Source organism: Pseudophryne corroboree, chromosome 2 (assembly GCF_028390025.1).
Source record: "Pseudophryne corroboree isolate aPseCor3 chromosome 2, aPseCor3.hap2, whole genome shotgun sequence".
NCBI classification, from domain to species: Eukaryota; Metazoa; Chordata; class Amphibia; order Anura; family Myobatrachidae; genus Pseudophryne; species Pseudophryne corroboree.
The window spans coordinates 984,384,940-984,405,458 of NC_086445.1; the positions used below are offsets into that span (position 1 = coordinate 984,384,940).

The 20,519-nt window shown below is 47.0% G+C and overlaps 1 protein-coding gene across 1 annotated transcript in view; it reads right to left on the reverse strand.

Annotated features, from left to right (window-relative positions):
• The window catches only part of LTN1 (listerin E3 ubiquitin protein ligase 1), a 179,649-nt gene that overhangs the window by 38,176 nt on the left and 120,954 nt on the right, over window positions 1-20,519 (reverse strand). Inside the window, exons 26-27 of the mRNA XM_063956390.1 lie at window positions 16,120-16,291; window positions 13,994-14,214 (exon numbers count right to left, since the gene is read on the reverse strand). Of these exons, the coding sequence (XP_063812460.1) occupies window positions 13,994-14,214; window positions 16,120-16,291 (393 nt within the window). The remainder of the gene's footprint in view (window positions 1-13,993; window positions 14,215-16,119; window positions 16,292-20,519) is intronic.

Genomic DNA, 20,519 nt, shown 5'->3' on the forward strand with positions numbered 1-20,519 from the left:
AGCTGACAATTTTGAACTACAGCTCCCCAACCTCTGAGACTCGCGTCCGTCGTTAGAATTATCCAATTCCAGTCGTCGCCTGCGGTTAAATTGTGTACCTTGAGCCACCAGAATATAGACACCCTTGCCTTTGGCGACAACCTCACCCTGTGGTGAATCTGCAGATGCGAGCCCGACCACTGTGCGAGCACATCCAGTTGAAATGGACGTGAGTGAAAACTTCCGAACTGAAGCGCTTCGAAAGTCGCCACCATTGTTCCTAAGAGGCGAATACACAAATGTACCGAGACTGTGCTTGGCTTGAGCACTAATTGTACCAGATGGCGATTAATCTGTACTTTCTGTTGTGGTAGGTAAATTCTTTGATTTACCGTATTGAGAATCATACCTAGGAATTGAAGTCGTTGAGACGGAATTAGATGTGATTTCTTGAAGTTGACAATCCAACCGTGGTGAACCAGTACATTGTACGTTAGCAGCGCATGTTGGAGGAGCATCTGTTGAGATGGAGCTTTTATGAGCAGATCGTCTTAGTACGGAACGATTGTCACTCCCAGGGATCTGAGATGAGCTATCATCACAGACATCACTTTGGTGAATACCCGAGGCGCTGACGAGAGGCCAAACGGTAGAGCCTGTTAATGGTTGTGGCGTATTGCAAAACGCAAGAACCTCTGATGAGGTGACCAAATCGGAATGTGTAAGTACGCATCCTTGAGATCAAGCGCAATCATGCATTCTTGTGGCTCTAAATCTGCAATTACTGACTGCAGAGATTCCATCTTTAATCTGTAGTAAGTGACTTATTGATTGAGACCCTTTAAGTTCAATATTGGCCTGACGGAGCCATCCGGCTTCGGTACCACAAACAGACTGGAATAATAACCCTGACCTTGTTGGTGTACAAGGACTGGAATTAAAACTGCTGAATCCAGCAGAGACTGAATGGCAATTTGCCGAACCGCCTTCTTGTCGTCCGACAGAGGCAGTCCTGTCTTGAAAAAGCGCAGTGGCGGGAGACAGCTTTCTTTTAACACTAAATTGCGGATCCATCCATCAGTGGATGTCTGGAACCCCGGCAAATGTAACGTCTGAAGGCGCGCTCCCACAATTGGAAATCCGAGATGGCCTGGGAGCCCGTCAAGCCACTGGCTTGTCGGTGACCTTAGCGCCCTGACATTACTAGGTGTGGCTGTTTCTTTACCACAGCCTTGAAAGGACTGAAGTCTAAAGGATTTGAACGCCGGGCCAGAGTATTTCCGTCTCGGTACTGGTGGAGGCAATGGCAGGAAACTAGACTCCCCCCCCCACCCCCGTGTCCTGAGAAATTCATTTGTCCAATTTAGGACCAAACAACTTCTGGCCACCGTATTCTTTTGACCTCTGACTCCGCTTGCCAAGAACGCAGCCAGAGTACTTGTCGTGCTGTAACTAGCGACGATGAAAAGCGAGAAGTGAGCCGACAGCCGGCAGCAGAAGCTGTACATAGATACTCAGCAGCTTCTAAGATTTGATTAGCAATAAGTTTAACGTGATCGTCATGTAGAGCAGACTTGAGTTCTGTTATCCATACAATTAGCGCCTTAGTGACCCAAATGCCCTTCTATCTTACGTCTGAAGGGTCTTTATAAGGTTTGACACAGACGAATCCACCAATGGCGGATTCTCCAATGTAGATGTCACTGACTGTGGAAACGGGTAACTAGATTTAAATCTGTGAGGTATAGAACCGGTTATTCGGTTCTTTCGTGTTTCTACTAACATCTTATTAAGATATTCCTAAATAAGAACCCCATTGGAGATCTCTGTCGTTTAGTAAATACGACTTTATTATATGTCAGAGGCTCCTTAGTCTCTGTAAACTTCAGAGACTGACGCACTGGCCTGATGAGATTATCAATGTCTGGGCTGTCAAAAGCTGCATTATCTGACTGCTGGTCTAATTTGCCCTCCTCACCCTTATTTAGCGCCGTGAGGTCTGGCATAGAATCGTCAGACTGCAACATAGCAGAAACGGGTAAATTATAAGACAAATTAAATTTATCCCTTGTACCCAAAGTGAACTTGGACCTTTGCAAAGGCTGAGACGCCTCCGTTAGTTCTGGCGGTCTCACCCGAGACTCCGATCTTGCCGCTCGTGTCGAGCGGCGGCCAATTCTGATTTCAACCCAGCCATTACATTTGCTTAACATAGGATCTGGAAATGAAACCGGCTTCCGGAGAGGAAACCTACAAAACATACTGTACATGTGGTAGATTCATGTACAGACATTGCAGTAAAACTTCTTTTTAGTCTTTGCTGGTGCAGACAGACAATACAATAGACAAAGACAGACACTTGCACGACTCAGTAAAATTGTTACTTAAGGTGTGTAATATATATATATATATATATATATATATACAGGAAAGCTCCAAAGAATTTGGAAGGTGCACTCGCACTGAAAAGATATCGATAAATCTTCTTAAAATCACCACAGCTTTTTATTTGTCGACGTTTCGGTCTGATGACAGGCCTTTCTCAAGACAGGTGATGTATCATCTTCATCAATTCATCATCATAGACAAACAGTACATAATCTGCAAATACACAGTAATATACAGTCACAGACTATATGCCTCACCGGCCCCTATGGGAACTCGACAGTGACAATTATGGACCCATCACCAAAAATTCACCTATTTAAAAGTGTACCTAAGGGAAGTGGTCATCCTGGTTGCATTACCTGGGGTACAAAGAGGAATCCCCACCGGACGTCTCCTGTATCAGGACACTCATAAGTAGTCAATTTATTAAAAATATGAGGATTAGAAGTACTTCGGACAGCATTTGAACGTACACCTTGCGCTCAGTACCCTACAGAGTACCTGCTTGAACTGATTGAGCTGGTGCTCACGCAGAACCATTTTATATATAAAAAGGACTTCTATATGCAAATAGCCGGTACAGCAATGGGGTCAAACCTGGCGCCAGCATACGCTAACTTGTTTATGGCATGGTATGAAAGTACGTGTATATTTCCTAAATATGGTCATGCAATTATTTTTTACCGTCGATTCATCGATGATGTATTTCTGATGTGGAAAGGGACGCAGGAGGAATTTATTAAGATGGTGGAGGAGTTGAACTCACTCTCTAGTCCGATTAAATTTACACACACCAGTTCCTATCTGGAAATGGATGTGACCCTTATGAACACAGGTACACATTTGAGTTATACTCTTTACCGTAAACCTACGGACCGAAACCAATTGCTTTTGGCAACTAGCCATCACCCCTCGGCTCTTAAAGAGAGCCTACCTATTTCGCAGTACTTGAGAGTAATGAGGCTGAATTCCGACCCCAGACGTAGAGACGACCAATGTAATGAGATCACTACACGGTTTTTAGAACGTGGTTATTCACCTAGACTGTTACGGGGGTGCAGACAGAAAGCTGAACAGACAATAACTGGTACTAAGCCTAAAAGGAAAACACAAGATCGCTTGATCTTTCCAACACAATTTGATGGGAACGCTGCAAGGATGAAAAAGGCATTACACCATCATTGGCCTATTATTAAGTCAGATGAGTCTCTACCATTTACGAAAACTGGGGTACCAATGATGGCTTATAGGAGGGGAGCCAATCTTAAACAGATTCTTATGAAACCTAGATCATTCCCTGATGAAGATTCCATCAAAACCCCATGGACTACTTTGATGCAGTCCAAACCGGGGTGTTTCTCATGCGGTAGTTGCACCACGTGTCGGTCCATGATCACTGGACCAACATTTAATCATCCACATACTGGAAAAGTGATTCGATTGAAGTACCATTTACATTGCCGTCTTGATTACATCATATACATATTAAAATGCCCATGTGGGCTGTACTATGTTGGCCTCACCACACGTATGTTCCGTGATCGAATGGCCAATCACAGGTCATCTATCCATACGGCCATACTTACGGGCAAGACGGATAAGCCTGTGGCTCGCCACTTTTTAGATGCTAGACACCAAGTGGCAAGCCTAAAATGTAAAATCATTGATTGGGTTCCCCCAAATCCATTGGGAGGAGACCGCACTTTGGTCCTTAAACAAAGAGAATGCTATTGGATATATACTTTGGACACCGTAGCCCCTAGGGGCCTCAATGAGGCAAATTCATTACATCCCTTTCTTCAGTAGCCTTTATTGCCAACTTTGAAGTTGGACGTTCTGGTTGGATATAGGGTGGGTGAGCCGTCTGGACAGGTGGGCCTCTATATACTTTCCTTTGAGGCCTGTGTGTCTACTCGACTCACCTGCCCCTGTAGAATTATTTGATATGTCTAATCTATAAATTTCGAATATAGGATCATTGTTATGTGAATGACTCACCGGCCTCGTGGGTTACTGACAGGTAATTGGACCCAATTAATACATCTAGGTGCGCACTAAGTATGCGCGAGTGTAATATATGTGGATTTGCATACAGTAAGTTGGACGTATGATGTCCAGACCCAAGGGTCATATTAAATCAATGTAGTCTAGTGGTATATGTAATTATTTTCAGTATTATATCTATTTATAGAATTTGAAGGGAGCTGCACTGAGTGCACTTATGAATAGTGCCTTTTAGGGATAATAGGTTTCATCCTGGCACCTGAGTAATAAAGATGATGGGTATTATATATTTTTCTATTGTGATTAGGGGTGCGCAACAACACTGAGTGATTATTGAGGACACCCTCGGTCATTAAAGAATGTGGATGAGGTGATGATTAGGACAGTTGATTGGCATTGTTATTACTGTTTAACTGTGATGTGCCAGCACCACACATATGCGGCTCCAGTGCGCACACTTCCGGGTGCTGAACCGCACGGAAGTGATGTGCCAGCACCACTCATATGCGGCTCCAGTGTGCACACTTCCGGGTGCTGAACCGCACGGAAGTGCCGCTGGAACGCATGATGACGCGTTTCCGGCGAATGACAGCACGAGGGACGACGTCTGGCTGATGCCGGCGCGGAGGGTCGTGCTGCAGGCGGTGGGGGCTGCAGGTGGGACGCTGTATCTGTGGCAGGCTATGGATGTTTAAGAAACGTTTTCTTATGGATGATTTGCATCTAACAATGGGGACTTCCGGGTTTTACGTCACTTCCGGTTAGCGTGGCTTAAATAGCCCATGTGTACACTGGGATAGCAAGCAGCAATGTCTGTGGCGTCCCATGGTTGATGTAAGTACTGACGGCTTATTTACTAATGATTTATTTTGCTGGCTTGATGATGGTATGCTTATGAGCATGTAGTGAGGACAGTTTTCCTTGATTGTGTGTTGATAGGTTGGACCCTGTAAAACTTTTGCAACTTGCATTATTGCTGCATCACAGTTATGGTTACTACAACAAGGTATGACATTTTTTCCTGGATGATCTAGATGTGTATATTGGTCTGGTGGAGATTAACAGATCTCTGATAGAATTGTTCATCTATTTAACAGATGGAAGTAGTTCCTCATATTTTTAATAAATTGACTACTTATGAGTGTCCTGATACAGGAGACGTCCGGTGGGGATTCCTCTTTGTACCCCAGGTAATGCAACCAGGATGACCACTTCCCTTAGGTACACTTTTAAATAGGTGAATTTTTGGTGATGGGTCCATAATTGTCACTGTCGAGTTCCCATAGGGGCCGGTGAGGCATATAGTCTGTGACTGTATATTACTGTGTATTTGCAGATTATGTACTGTTTGTCTATGATGATGAATTGATGAAGATGATACATCACCTGTCTTGAGAAAGGCCTGTCATCAGACCGAAACGTCGACAAATAAAAAGCTGTGGTGATTTTAAGAAGATTTATCGATATCTTTTCAGTGCGAGTGCACCTTCCAAATTCTTTGGAGCTTTCCTGTATGTGTGTGGGCCGAACCGGTCCATTAGGAGCACCCACGAGTTGATGAACCTTTTTCTGATGAGAGTGCAGGATTATCGTTCTTTATATATATATATATATATATATATATATATATGTAGGGCCGAAGTGCAGTTCCCATGGCCAGCCTATATGAAACCTGAACCAAAATTCCCACCAACACCCCTGCGCCTCCGGTGGAGTAGTGTTGTAGGACAGGAACGTTCTGGAATCACAAACAGGAAGAAACAGGAAGCATGCTTAAAATGGCCCCCATGCCATGCTTACAGTTATAATCACAGGTCAGGTTACAATACATGCCTTTATAACCTGTACCTGACTGCAGTTTAATATAGGCTTAATAGTCTATTAATATAACCTATGGATCTATGCATATGAAATCTGGCAGCCTGTCATGCAGCCTATTCTTCCCAAATGCCCTTCTATCTTACGTCTGAAAGCTCTTTATAAGTTTTTCTCCCTTGCAGCCACGCTGTCTGTGAGCAGACTTGTCCCCCCCCCTCCCCCTGTGCTCCGTGTAGCGCTGTGTCTCAGCGGGGAACGATTGCCGGGAAGCTGACCTTGGTGTCATTGCAGGGAGGCGGGGGACGCTTATGAAGAGAGCGGCCGTGTGAACGGAGTTCGGCTGGCTGGAGCGGCGCGTAGCGGTTACCGGCGGCGCTAGTGTGAGCGCTGAGCTGCGGCGGTTCTCCCCCTCTTAGCGCTGGTACTTTGATGTACGTACAGCGCGGACGGAGCGGCTGGGGCGGGCGGGCTGTATTAGCGGCGGGCGGCGGTTATAACACGGACCCCACACAGCGGGCGGCCCCGTCCCCCCCCAGCATACCTTGTCTCCTTTTTAGGGAGGGCTGTGACGGGGCTTCTTTCTGTAAGCTCCGGCCAGCTCTTGCAGCAGGCAGTGAGCTGCGTGTGGCTGTGAGGGTGCTCTTTGTGAGGACCGACACGCCATGCGCTGCCTCCGTGCAGCGGCACTATCCCGGACCCATGTTTTTAGTATAAACTGGGAAGGGATGTGTTTAAGTTGTAATAAAAAAGTAAAAATGAAAAATTAAAATCAAAATCAAAAAATATTCAAAGAAAAGTGTGAGAGCCCCACACAAGCCTTGTTAGTGCAGTGAGCACAGAAAAAACACTGAGGTACTCTGGGATATGGAGGGGTGGAGAGTTCTAAATTTAAATATTCAGTGCCCTGTTTCCTGCGGAAGCCGTCCATATCCCAAGAGTACTCCAGTGACCCCTAGTGGATGAAAAAGAAATAAAGCATCCAGTATTTACACTGCACAGAAACAATATGGCCCACCCAAATCTAACTCTCTCTGCACATGTTATATCTGCCCCCACAGACAAAGCACATGGTTTTGCCTATTAGCGGAAGATTTTGATTTTGCAATCAACCTTGAATTAGGCTTATAATACAAAAAATAAGATTTTACTTACCGATAAATCTATTTCTCGTAGTCCGTAGTGGATGCTGGGGACTCCGTCAGGACCATGGGGAATTAGCGGCTCCGCAGGAGACAGGGCACAAAAATAAAGCTTTAGGATCAGGTGGTGTGCACTGGCTCCTCCCCCTATGACCCTCCTCCAAGCCTCAGTTAAGATACTGTGCCCGGACGAGCGTACACAATAAGGAAGGATTTTGAATCCCGGGTAAGACTCATACCAGCCACACCAATCACACCGTACAACTTGTGATCTGAACCCAGTTAACAGTATGACAAACGTAGGAGCCTCTGAACAGACGGCTCACAACAATAACAACCCGATTTTTTTGTAACAATAACTATGTACAAGTATTGCAGACAATCCGCACTTGGGATGGGCGCCCAGCATCCACTACGGACTACGAGAAATAGATTTATCGGTAAGTAAAATCTTATTTTCTCTGACGTCCTAGTGGATGCTGGGGACTCCGTCAAGACCATGGGGATTATACCAAAGCTCCCAAACGGGCGGGAGAGTGCGGATGACTCTGCAGCACCGAATGAGAGAACTCCAGGTCCTCTTTAGCCAGGGTATCAAATTTGTAGAATTTTACAAACGTGTTCTCCCCCGACCACGTAGCTGCTCGGCAGAGTTGTAATGCCGAGACCCCTCGGGCAGCCGCCCAGGATGAGCCCACCTTCCTTGTGGAATGGGCCTTGACAGATTTAGGCTGTGGCAGGCCTGCCACAGAATGTGCAAGTTGAAATGTGCTACAAATCCAACGAGCAATCGCCTGCTTAGAAGCAAGAGCACCCAGTTTGTTGGGTGCATACAGGATAAACAGCGAGTCAGTTTTCCTGACTCCAGCCGTCCTGGAAACCTATATTTTCAGGGCCCTGACAACATCTAGCAACTTGGAGTCCTCCAAGTCCCTAGTAGCCGCAGGTACCACAATAAGCTGGTTCAGGTGAAACGCTGACACCACCTTAGGAAGAAACTGGGGACGAGTCCGCAGCTCTGCCCTGTCCGAATGGACAATCAGATATGGCTTTTGTGAGACAAGGCCGCCAATTCTGACACTCGCCTGGCCGAGGCCAGGGCCAACAGCATGGTCACTTTTCACGTGAGATATTTCAAATCCACAGATTTGAGCGGTTTAAAATGTGATTTGAGGAATCCCAGAACTACGTTGAGATCCCACAGTGCCACTGGAGGCACAAAAAGGGGGTTGTATATGCAATACTCCCTTGACAAACTTCTGGACTTCAGGAACTGAAGCCAATTCTTTCTGGAAGAAAATTGACAGGGCCGAAATTTGAACCTTAATGGACCCCAATTTGAGGCCCATAGACACTCCTGTTTGCAGGAAATGCAGGAATCGACCGAGTTGAAATTTCTTCGTGGGGCCTTCCTGGCCTCACACCACGCAACATATTTTCGCCACATGTGGTGATAATGTTGTGCGGTCACCTCCTTCCTGGCTTTGACCAGGGTAGGAATGACCTCTTCCGGAATGCCTTTTTCCCTTAGGATCTGGCGTTCCACCGCCATGCCGTCAAACGCAGCCGCGGTAAGTCTTGGAACAGACCTGGTACTTGCTGAAGCAAGTCCCTTCTTAGCGGCAGAGGCCATGAGTCCTCTGTGAGCATTTCTTGAAGTTCCGGGTGCCACGTCCTTCTTGGCCAATCCGGAGCCACGAGTATAGTTCTTACTCCTCTACGTCTTATAATTCTCAGTACCTTGGGTATGAGAAGCAGAGGAGGGAACACATACACCGACTGGTACACCCACGGTGTTACCAGAACGTCCACAGCTATTGCTTGAGGGTCTCTTGACCTGGCGCAATACCTGTCCAGTTTTTTGTTCAGGCGGGACGCCATCATGTCCACCTTTGGTCTTTCCCAACGGTTCACAATCATGTGGAATACTTCCCGATGAAGTCCCCACTCTCCCGGGTGGAGGTCGTGCCTGCTGAGGAAGTCTGCTTCCCAGTTGTCCACTCCCGGAATGAACACTGCTGACAGTGCTATCACATGATTTTTCGCCCAGCGAAGAATCCTTGCAGTTTCTGCCATTGCCCTCCTGCTTCTTGTGCCGCCCTGTCTGTTTACGTGGGCGACTGCCGTGATGTTGTCCCACTGGATCAATACCGGCTGACCTTGAAGCAGAGGTCTTGCTAAGCTTAGAACATTGTAAATTGCCCTTAGCTCCAGTATATTTATGTGGAGAGAAGTCTCCAGACTTGATCACACTCCCTGGAAATTTTTTCCCTGTGTGACTGCTCCCCAGCCTCTCAGGCTGGCATCCGTGGTCACCAGGACCCAGTCCTGAATGCCGAATCTGCGGCCCTTTAGTAGATGAGCACTCTGCAGCCACCGCAGAAAAAACACCCTTGTCCTTGGAGACAGGGTTATCCGCTGATGCATCTGAAGATGCGATCCGGACCATTTTTCCAGCAGATCCCACTGAAAAGTTCTTGCGTGAAATCTGCCGAATGGAATCGCTTCGTAAGAAGCCACCATTTTTCCCAGGACCCTTGTGCAATGATGCACTGACACTTTTCCTGGTTTTAGGAGGTTCCTGACTAGCTCGGATAACTCCCTGGCTTTCTTCTCCGGGAGAAACACCTTTTTCTGGACTGTGTCCAGAATCATCCCTAGGAACAGCAGACGTGTCGTCGGAAACAGCTGCGGTTTTGGAATATTTAGAATCCACCCGTGCTGTCGTAGAACTACTTGAGATAGTGCTACTCCGACCTCCAACTGTTCTCTGGACCTTGTCCTTATCAGGAGATCGTCCATTTTCTTTGAAGAAGAATCATCATTTCGGCCATTACCTTGGTAAGGACCCGGGGTGCCGTGGACAATCCAACCGGCAGCGTCTGAAACTGATAGTGACAGTTCTGTACCACGAACCTGAGGTACCCTTGGTGAGAAGGGCAATTTGGGACATGGAGGTAAGCATCCCTGATGTCCCGGGACACCATATAGTCCCCTTCTTCCTGGTTCGCTATCACTGCTCTGAGTGACTCCATCTTGATTTGAACCTTTGTATGTAAGTGTTCAAATATTTCAGATTTAGAATAGGTCTCACCGAGCCGTCTGGCTTCAGTACCACAATATAGTGTGGAATAATACCCCTTTCCTTGTTGTAGGAGGGGTACTTTGATTATCACCTGCTGGGAATACAGCTTGTGAATTGTTTCCACTACTGCCTCCCTGTCGGAGGGAGACGTTGGTAAAGCAAACTTCAGGAACCTGCGAGGGGGAGACGTCTCGAATTTCCAATCTGTACCCCTGGGATACTACTTGTAGGATCCAGGGGTCCACCTGCGAGTGAGCCCACTGCGTGCTGAAACTCTTGAGACGACCCCCCACCGCACCTGAGTCCGCTTGTACGGCCCCAGCGTCATGCTGAGGACTTGGCAGAAGCGGTGGAGGGCTTCTGTTCCTGGGAATGGGCTGCCTGCTGCAGTCTTCTTCCCTTTCCTCTATCCCATGGCAGATATGACTGGCCTTTTGCCCGCTTGCCCTTATGGGGACGAAAGGACTGAGGCTGAAAAGACGTTGTCTTTTTCTCCTTTATACAGCAATACTTCCATGTGCCGTTTGGAATCTGCATCACCTGACCACTGTCGTGTCCATAAACAACTTCTGGCAGATATGGACATCGCACTTACTCTTGATGCCAGAGTGCAAATATCCCTCTGTGCATCTCGCATATATAGAAATGCATCCTTTAAATGCTCTATAGTCAATAAAATACTGTCCCTGTCAAGGGTATCAATATTTTCAGTCAGGGAATCCGACCAAGCCACCCCAGCGCTGCACATCCAGGCTGAGGCGATCGCTGGTCGCAGTATAACACCAGTATGTGTGTATATACTTTTTAGGATATTTTCCAGCCTCCTATCAGCTGGCTCCTTGAGGGCGGCCCTATCTGGAGACGGTACCGCCACTTGTTTTGATAAGCGTGTGAGCGCCTTATCCACCCTAAGGGGTGTTTCCCAACGCGCCCTAACTTCTGGCGGGAAAGGGTATACCGCCAATAATTTTCTATCGGGGGAAACCCACGCATCATCACACACTTCATTTAATTTATCTGATTCAGGAAAAACTACAGGTAGTTTTTTCACACTCCACATAATACCCTTTTTTGTGGTACTTGTAGTATCAGAAATATGTAACACCTCCTTCATTGCCCTTAACAAGTAACGTGTGGCCCTAAAGGAAAATACGTTTGTTTCTTCACCGTCGACACTGGAGTCAGTGTCCGTGTCTGTGTCTGTGTCGACCGACTGAGGTAAAAGGACGTTTTAACGCCCCTGACGGTGTTTGAGACGCCTGGACAGGTACTAATTGGTTTGCCGGCCGTCTCATGTCGTCAATCGACCTTGCAGCGTGTTGACATTATCACGTTATTCCTTAAATAAGCCATCCATTCCGGTGTCGACTCCCTAGAGAGTGACATCACCATTACAGGCAATTGCTCCGCCTCCTCACCAACATCGTCCTCATACATGTCGACACACACGTACCGACACACAGCACACACACAGGGAATGCTCTGATAGAGGACAGGACCCCACTAGCCCTTTGGAGAGACAGAGGGAGAGTTTGCCAGCACACACCAAAACGCTATAATTATACAGGGACAACCTTTATATAAGTGTTTTTCCCTTATAGCATCTTAATATATATAATCATATCGCCAAATAAGTGCCCCCCCTCTCTGTTTTAACCCTGTTTCTGTAGTGCAGTGCAGGGGAGAGCCTGGGAGCCTTCCCACCAGCATTTCTGTGAGGGAAAATGGCGCTGTGTGCTGAGGAGAATAGGCCCCGCCCCCTTTTCGGCTGGCTTCTTCTCCCGTTTTTCTGAGACCTGGCAGGGGTTAAATACATCCATATAGCCCCAGGGGCTATATGTGATGTATTTTTTAGCCAGAACAAGGTATTCTCATTGCTGCCCAGGGCGCCCCCTGCAGCGCCCTGCACCCTCCGTGACCGCTGGTGTGAAGTGTGTGACAACAATGGCGCACAGCTGCAGTGCTGTGCGCTACCTCATGAAGACTGAAAAGTCTTCTGCCGCCGGTTTCTGGACCTCTTCACTTTTCGGCATCTGCAAGGGGGTCGGCGGCGCGGCTCCGGGACCGGACTCCATGGCTGGGCCTGTGTTCGATCCCTCTGGAGCTAATGGTGTCCAGTAGCCTAAGAAGCCAATCCATCCTGCACGCAGGTGAGTTCACTTCTTCTCTCCTAAGTCCCTCGTTGCAGTGAGCCTGTTGCCAGCAGGACTCACTGTAAAATAAAAAACCTAAAAACTTTTTCTAAGCAGCTCTTTAGGAGAGCCACCTAGATTGCACCCTGCTCGGACGGGCACAAAAACCTAACTGAGGCTTGGAGGAGGGTCATAGGGGGAGGAGCCAGTGCACACCACCTGATCCTAAAGCTTTATTTTTGTGCCCTGTCTCCTGCGGAGCCGCTAATTCCCCATGGTCCTGACGGAGTCCCCAGCATCCACTAGGACGTCAGAGAAATAAACAAATAACTAACAATTTTCCTTAAAAAATAAATAAATGCATATCCAATTGCAGTGAATATACTGGATTAGGCTCTGCCTTCCATAAAAACTTCTTATAACAGTATCCCAAATACACTAATGCCTCCATTCACTGTCTCTAGCCTGCAAACAGCTGTAAGAGAGAAAGGCCACTGGTTCTATCGCTTTGCTGCAACCAGACAGCCAACATTGATCGCACGCTATTTTTTCAGCGCTGCGATCAGGTAAAAACTGTGCATGCGTATGCACCGCCATGCGGATGCGCACCATCCAGTGCAAAGCGGATCGGTGCTGGGCAATGGATTTAACAAAGAATCCATTCGCATGGGCGATGGCAAGGAGATTGACAGGAAGAAGGCGTTTATGGGTGTCAACTGACCGTTTTCAGGGAGTGGTTGAAAAAACGCAGGCGTGTCCAAGCGTAAGCTGGGTGGGTGTCTGACGTTAATTCAGGGACCGGACAGGCTGAAGTGATCGCAGCAGCTGAGTAGTTCAGACCTACTCAGAAACTGCACAAACTATTTTTGTACCGCTCGGCTGCACAAGCGTTTGCACATTTGCAAAACGAAAATACACTCCCCCATAGGCGCCAACTATCTGATCGCAGCGCTGCAAAAAATAGCTAGTGAGTGATCAACTCGGAATGACCCCCAATGAACATTGGTACAATGCAGTCCTGGCTGTATATTTACTGTGATTATTGGAGAGAAGTATCAAAGTTTCTGAAGAGAGGAGAAGTTGCCAATAGCAACCAACCAGCTTCTACCTATCATTTTCCAAAATGTGTATGATAGATACTAGTTTGCTACGGGCACCCTCTCCACTCAGTAAGTCAGGCAAAACCCAGTGAGCAGGCTCTACAGCCTGAAGATCTCTTGGTGGCACACTCAGAAGTGAAGTGTGTAAAATAACAAGGGGCCTGTGAGCCTACATGTGGTGAAAAGCAGAAGAGGTGGACATTTGCGGTACTTCATGTCTTCTAGTCGGTAAGATTATGTTTCTGTTCAACCAACACCCAGCAAAGGTGACATGACCCTCTCCTGATGTAAAAGCGTTATTGGGAACAATTACTTTCCAGACAGTGAGTAACATGGAAAGAGACTTACGGTCATGCCATCGAAGACTTGCGTGCTACACTGTACAGATGCTATTTCCTGAGAAGACAGCACACCGCTGACGTACTTGGTGGTGAATCTGTCAACCACGCTGAAGATCCTTTTGTCACAGCCATTCCACCACAGCCGGACCATGGCCGGTAGGTCCTGCAAGGTGATGTGATAGACGCAGCACGCCAAATGGGGAATCTCGTACTGCAGAGCGGTGGAGCCTGAGAGATGGGTGCACAATAAAACAGAAAGTCAAAATGCTGAACACCATTCCTACAGTATAAAGGACACAATGAGGTGTCCCCATAATTAATGGTCCCAGAAAAGATTTCTCCTCTGCTTCTCAGTAAGGGAACGGGAAAATGTATAGACATATGGAAGGGGGAAGTGCAGTATCAACCTTCTAAAGCAGACAACTGGATAAGTTGCCCATAGCAAGCAATCAGATTCTAGCTAGCAGTTTATAAAAACGTACCAGATAAATGACAGGTAGAATTGCTATGTCCACCTTCTCCATTTGTCCCTTCTAGAAGGGTTGATACCCCCACAATTCTCTGCATACTGTAGCCGTATACACACCAGTGAGAAGGTATGCAGCTTGCCCTAAGCAAAATTAAATACAATTCATGTAATTTTTCATGAAAGAATGTCCATTTAAGCTCCTTCCCTTACAGAGCCTAAAGTGCTTCCCATTCTCACCTGTACCGGACATGGGGCAGTGCAACAGAGTTCATGTCTGGAGGGACGGAATAGGAATGCCTTTATCCACTCTCTATAGACTCAGGGAGCATGGTAACCACTCATCAATCCTGAGTACGGATCATGCACCCCAGTGAAGGCTGGCAGGGTGTATATATATATATATATATATATATATATATCTATCAGAAAAATCGTTACATTTTAGGATTACTGACACTTGTGCTAAAACCAATATATTTTCTACAGTATATTAACGCTCTCTATAACTAATGATGTCAGGATGCACAAATCCAGCTTCCTGAGTCATGATCAACTCTAATCTCCGTCAATTCCGCCCTTTATCCATCCTCTATAAAGCACTTATTCTATTAACTCCATGCTGGTTAACTTTTTCGTAATCCTATGTCTGTGATTGCTCTGGACGCGAGCTGTTATGGTTCCAGCTCCAGGGAGAAAACTAAATGTTGTTGATTCCTAGTTGGCTGATCTCTGTTATATTATCAAAGTTTCAGATTAGCGCAGAGATGACACATTTTGGATAAAAACCAAAGCGCAACAACAATGTACTCATGTCTGCATACACTAATTCTGCAATCACTAACATTTTACATAAATAGCTGTCTGTGGTTTATATTCCCATTACTTCACTTGCTGCAGAATATTTAGCTTCAATGCCTTGCCTTGATCACAGGGTGTAAACATAGTACCTTCCAGTTAACTATCATTGAAACCCATATATTACATATCTAATAGATGAAGCCACAACAACCACAATTCATACTAACAATATACTCTGGGTGCACATGACATGTGGTACGGAAAAGTAGATATTCAGAATGACGATATGTCTGAAAGTCAACAGTGCCGACAGTTTTTAGCACATTTCAAGCCTTACCCCAGCACTTACACAGACCTTCGACGTGATGCCTGTCGACTTTTGTGTCACCATTGTGTCCGTCTATATACCGTTATCAGTAGTGTGTGCAGTGGATACGGCTGTAGTTGGGTGGACCTTCAAAACTTTGAAATATATGGTCCCATCTTTTACGTGACATTCATATATGTTTAAATAACGCAGAATAAGTATAATCAGAGACGTCTCTCTGGTGACTTGCTTGAGGGTTTCATTAATCTCCTTGCTTTCTCAGAAATCAAGATAACGGGAACCTATCAGCTGCTCCCTCTCCCTTCACCGGTTCCCCAAGCCGCTCCTACACCTTTACAATCATTCTACATGCATCTTTCCGATGAAGAGTGCCAGAATTAGAACCCACTTAATCATCTAAGCAGAGATTAGCAGTTGGGTTAAAGTAATAAATAATTGCCTTCAAGAAGTCTCGATACCTTGGCGAAATGCGTTGGTTTTAAAGGTTTCAGACATTAACAGTGGCTAGGTGCGTCCTTATGTAACAGTCTTCACTTACCTTTTACAGTTAAGTTTAGCTCTTCGGTAAAGAAAGTTCTGAGGTCCTTGCTAGCTGCGTCGCTCGCTTGTATGGGAACGGTTGGTGTATGAGGCATAAGCTTGAACAAGTTGTAAAGAAGTTTATTTAGACTCTTTGTTTTCCGCAGATACTGAGAATACAGCGCTCGTAGCTGGGGGAATAAAATACTTGTTATACATTTCTTCGCTATATAAAAAATGGAGCGTTAAAATAAAGTTGGTCCACTTTTACCCCTTGCTCTGCCCCTCATTTACTGGTACTCACTTAGGGGGTCAATGCAGAATTAGATGCAAATTGTTTGTAATTGCTTCCGCATTGCATGCATGGTGCTAAAAATAAGATTTTACTTACCGGTAAATCTATTTCTCGTAGTCCGTAGTGGATGCTGGGGACTCCGTTAGGACCATGGGGATAGACGGGCTCCACAGGAGACATGGGCACTTTAAGAAAGAATTTGGATACTGGTGTGCTCTGGCTCCTCCCTCTATGTCCCTCCTCCAGACCTCAGTTAGAGAAACTGTGCCCAGAAGAGCTGACAGTACAAGGAAAGGATTTTGGTAATCCAGGGCAAGATTCATACCAGCCACACCAATCACACCGTATAACTTGTGATAAACTTACCCAGTTAACAGTATGAACAACAACAGAGCATCAGGTCAACCCTGATGCAACCATAACATAACCCTTATTGAAGCAATAACTATCTACAAGTATTGCAGAAGAATTCCGCACTTGGGACGGGCGCCCAGCATCCACTACGGACTACGAGAAATAGATTTACTGGTAAGTAAAATCTTATTTTCTCTAACGTCCTAGTGGATGCTGGGGACTCCATAAGGACCATGGGGATTATACCAAAGCTCACAAACGGGCGGATGACTCTGCAGCACCGATTGAGCAAACACAAGGTCCTCCTCAGCCAGGGTATCAAACTTGTAGAACTTTGCAAAAGTGTTTGAACCTGACCAAGTAGCCGCTCGGCAAAGCTGTAATGCCGAGACCCCTCGGGCAGCCGCCCAAGAAGAGCCCACCTTCCTAGTGAAATGGGCCTTAACTGATTTTGGCAGCGGCAATCCAGCCGCAGAATGAGCCTGCTGAATCGTGTTACAGATCCAGCGAGCAATAGTTTGCTTTGAAGCAGGAGCACCAAGCTTGTTGGAAGCATACAGGATAAACAAAGACTCTGTTTTCCTGACCCTAGCCGTTCTGGCTACATAAACCTTCAAAGCCCTGACCACATCAAGCAACTCGGAATCCTCCAAGTCAGTAGTAGCCACAGGCATCACAATAGGTTGGTTTATATGAAAGGATGAAACCACTTTCGGCAGAAATTGTGAACAGGTCCGCAATTCTGCTCTATCCGCATGGAAAACCAGATAGGGGCTTTTATGTGACAAAGCCGCCAACTCTGACACATGCCAAGCCGAAGCCAAGGCTAATAGCATGACCACCTTCCACGTGAGATATTTAAACTCTACCATTTTGAGTGGTTCAAACCAGTGGGATTTCAGGAAACTCAACACCACGTTAAGATCCCAAGGTGCCACTGGAGGCACAAAAGGGGGCTGAATATGCAGCACTCCCTTTACAAACGTCTGAACTTCAGGTAGAGAAGCCAACTCCTTTTGAAAGAAAATGGATAGGGCCGAAATCTGGACCTTAATGGAACCCAATGTTAGGCCCAAATTCACTCCGGACTGTAGGAAGTGAAGGAAACGGCCCAGCTGGAACTCCTCCGTAGGAGCATTCCTGGCCTCACACCAAGCAACATATTTTCACTATATACGGTGATAATGTTGAGCTGTCACGTCCTTCCTAGCCTGTATCAGCGTAGGAATGACCTCATCCGGAATGCCTTTCTCTGTTAGGATCCGGCGTTCAACCGCCATGCCGTCAAACGCAGCCGCGGTAAGTCTTGGAACAGACAGGGCCCTTGTTGCAACAAGTCCTGTCTTAGAGGAAGAGGCCATGGGTCCTCTGTGAGCAGTTCTGGCAGATCTGGATATCAAGTCCTTCGTGGCCAATCTGGAACAATGAGTATTGTTCTCACTCCTCTTTTTCTTATTATCCTCAGCACCTTGGGTATGAGAGGAAGAGGAGGAAATACATAGACCGACTGGAACACCCACGGTGTAACCAGGGCGTCTACAGCTATCGCCTGAGGGTCTCTTGACCTGGAGCAATACCTCTGTAGCTTTTTGTTGAGTCGGGATGCCATCATGTCCACCTGTGGCAGTTCCCACCGACTTGTAATCTGCGCGAAGACTTCCTGATGAAGTCCCCACTCTCCCGGGTGGAGGTCATGTCTGCTGAGGAAGTCTGCTTCCCAGTTGTCCACTCCCGGGATGAACACTGCTGACAGTGCGCTTACGTGATTCTCTGCCCAGCGAAGAATTCTGGCGGCTTCCGCCATCGCCACTCTGCTCCTTGTGCCGCCTTGGCGGTTTACATGAGCCACTGCGGTGATGTTGTCTGACTGAATCAGAACCGGTTGGTCGCGAAGCAGGGTCTCTGCTTGACGTAGGGCGTTGTATATGGCCCTTAGTTCCAGGATGTTGATGTGAAGGCAAGTCTCTTGACTTGACCACAGACCTTGGAAATTTCTTCCCTGTGTGACTGCACCCCAACCTCGGAGGCTTGCGTCCGTGGTCACCAGGACCCAGTCCTGAATGCCGAATCTGCGGCCCTCGAGAAGGTGAGCGCTCTGCAGCCACCACAGGAGTGACACCCTGGCCCTGGGGGATAGGGTGATTAACCGATGCATCTGAAGATGTGATCCGGACCACTTGTCCAGTAAGTCCCATTGAAAGGTCCTCGCATGGAACCTGCCGAAGGGAATGGCCTCGTATGATGCCACCATCTTTCCCAGGACACGAGTGCAGTGATGCACTGACACCTGTTTTGGTTTTAATAGGTTCCTGACCAGTGTCATGAGTTCCTGAGCTTTCTCCATCGGGAGATAAACGCTTTTCTGGTCTGTATCTAGAATCATGCCCAGGAAAGGCAGACGAGTCGTAGGAACCAACTGCGACTTTGGAATATTTAGAATACAGCCGTGTTGCCGTAACACTTCCAGAGAAAGTGCTACACTGATCAGCAACTGCTCTCTTGACCTCGCTTTTATGAGGAGATCGTCCAAGTATGGGATAATTGTGACTCCTTGCTTCCGCAGGAGCACCATCATTTCCGCCATTACCTTGGTAAATATTCTCGGTGCCGTGGAGAGACCAAACGGCAACGTCTGAAATTGGTAATGACAATCCTGTACCACAAATCTGAGGTACGCCTGATGAGGTGGATAAATGGGGACATGAAGGTATGCATCCTTTATGTCCAGAGACACCATAAAATCCCCCCCTTCCAGGCTTGCGATGACCGCTCTCAACGATTCCATCTTGAACTTGAACCTTTTCAGGTATATGTTCAGGGATTTTAAATTCAATATGGGTCTGACCGAACCGTCCGGTTTCGGGACTACAAACATGGTCGAATAATAACCCCTTCCTTGCTGAAGGAGGGGAACCTTGACCACCACCTGTTGAAAATACAATTTGTGAATTGCAGTTAACACTATTTCCCTCTCGTGGGGGGAAGCTGGCAGGGACGATTTGAGGTATCGGTGAGGGGGCATCTCCTCGAATTCCAGCTTGTATCCCTGAGACACAATATCTATTGCCCAGGGATCCAACTGGGAGTGAACCCACTTGTGGCTGAAATTTCGAAGACGTGCCCCCACCGGGCCTAGCTCCGCCTGTGGAGCCCCAGCGTCATGCGGTGGATTTTGTAGAGGCCGGGGAGGACTTCTGTTCCTGGGAACTAGCTGTGTTGTGCAGCTTCTTTCCTCTGCCCCTGCCTCTGGCAAGAAAGGACGCACCTCTGACTTTCTTGTTTTTCTGTGATCGAAAGGACTGCATTTGATAATACGGTGCTCTCTTAGGCTGTGAGGAAACATATGGCAAAAAATGTGACTTTCCAGCAGTAGCTGTGGAGACCAGGTCCGAGAGACCCTCCCCAAACAATTCCTCACCCTTGTAAGGTAAAACCTCCATATGCCTTTTTGAGTCGGCATCACCTGTCCATTGCCGAGTCCACAGGACCCTTCTGGCAGAAATTGACATAGCATTTATTCTAGAACCCAGCAGACTAATGTCTCTTTGAGCATCTCTCACATAAAGGACAGGTCAACAATACAGTATCCTTGTCTAAGGTCTCAATTTCCTCAGATAAGGTATCCGTCCATGCTACTACAGCACTACACACCCAGGCCGACGCGATCGCCGGCCTCAGCAAGTTACCCGAATGTGTATAAATGGACTTCAGGGTAACCTCCTGTTTGCGATCCACAGTATCTTTGAGGGTAGCCGTATCCTGTGACGGCA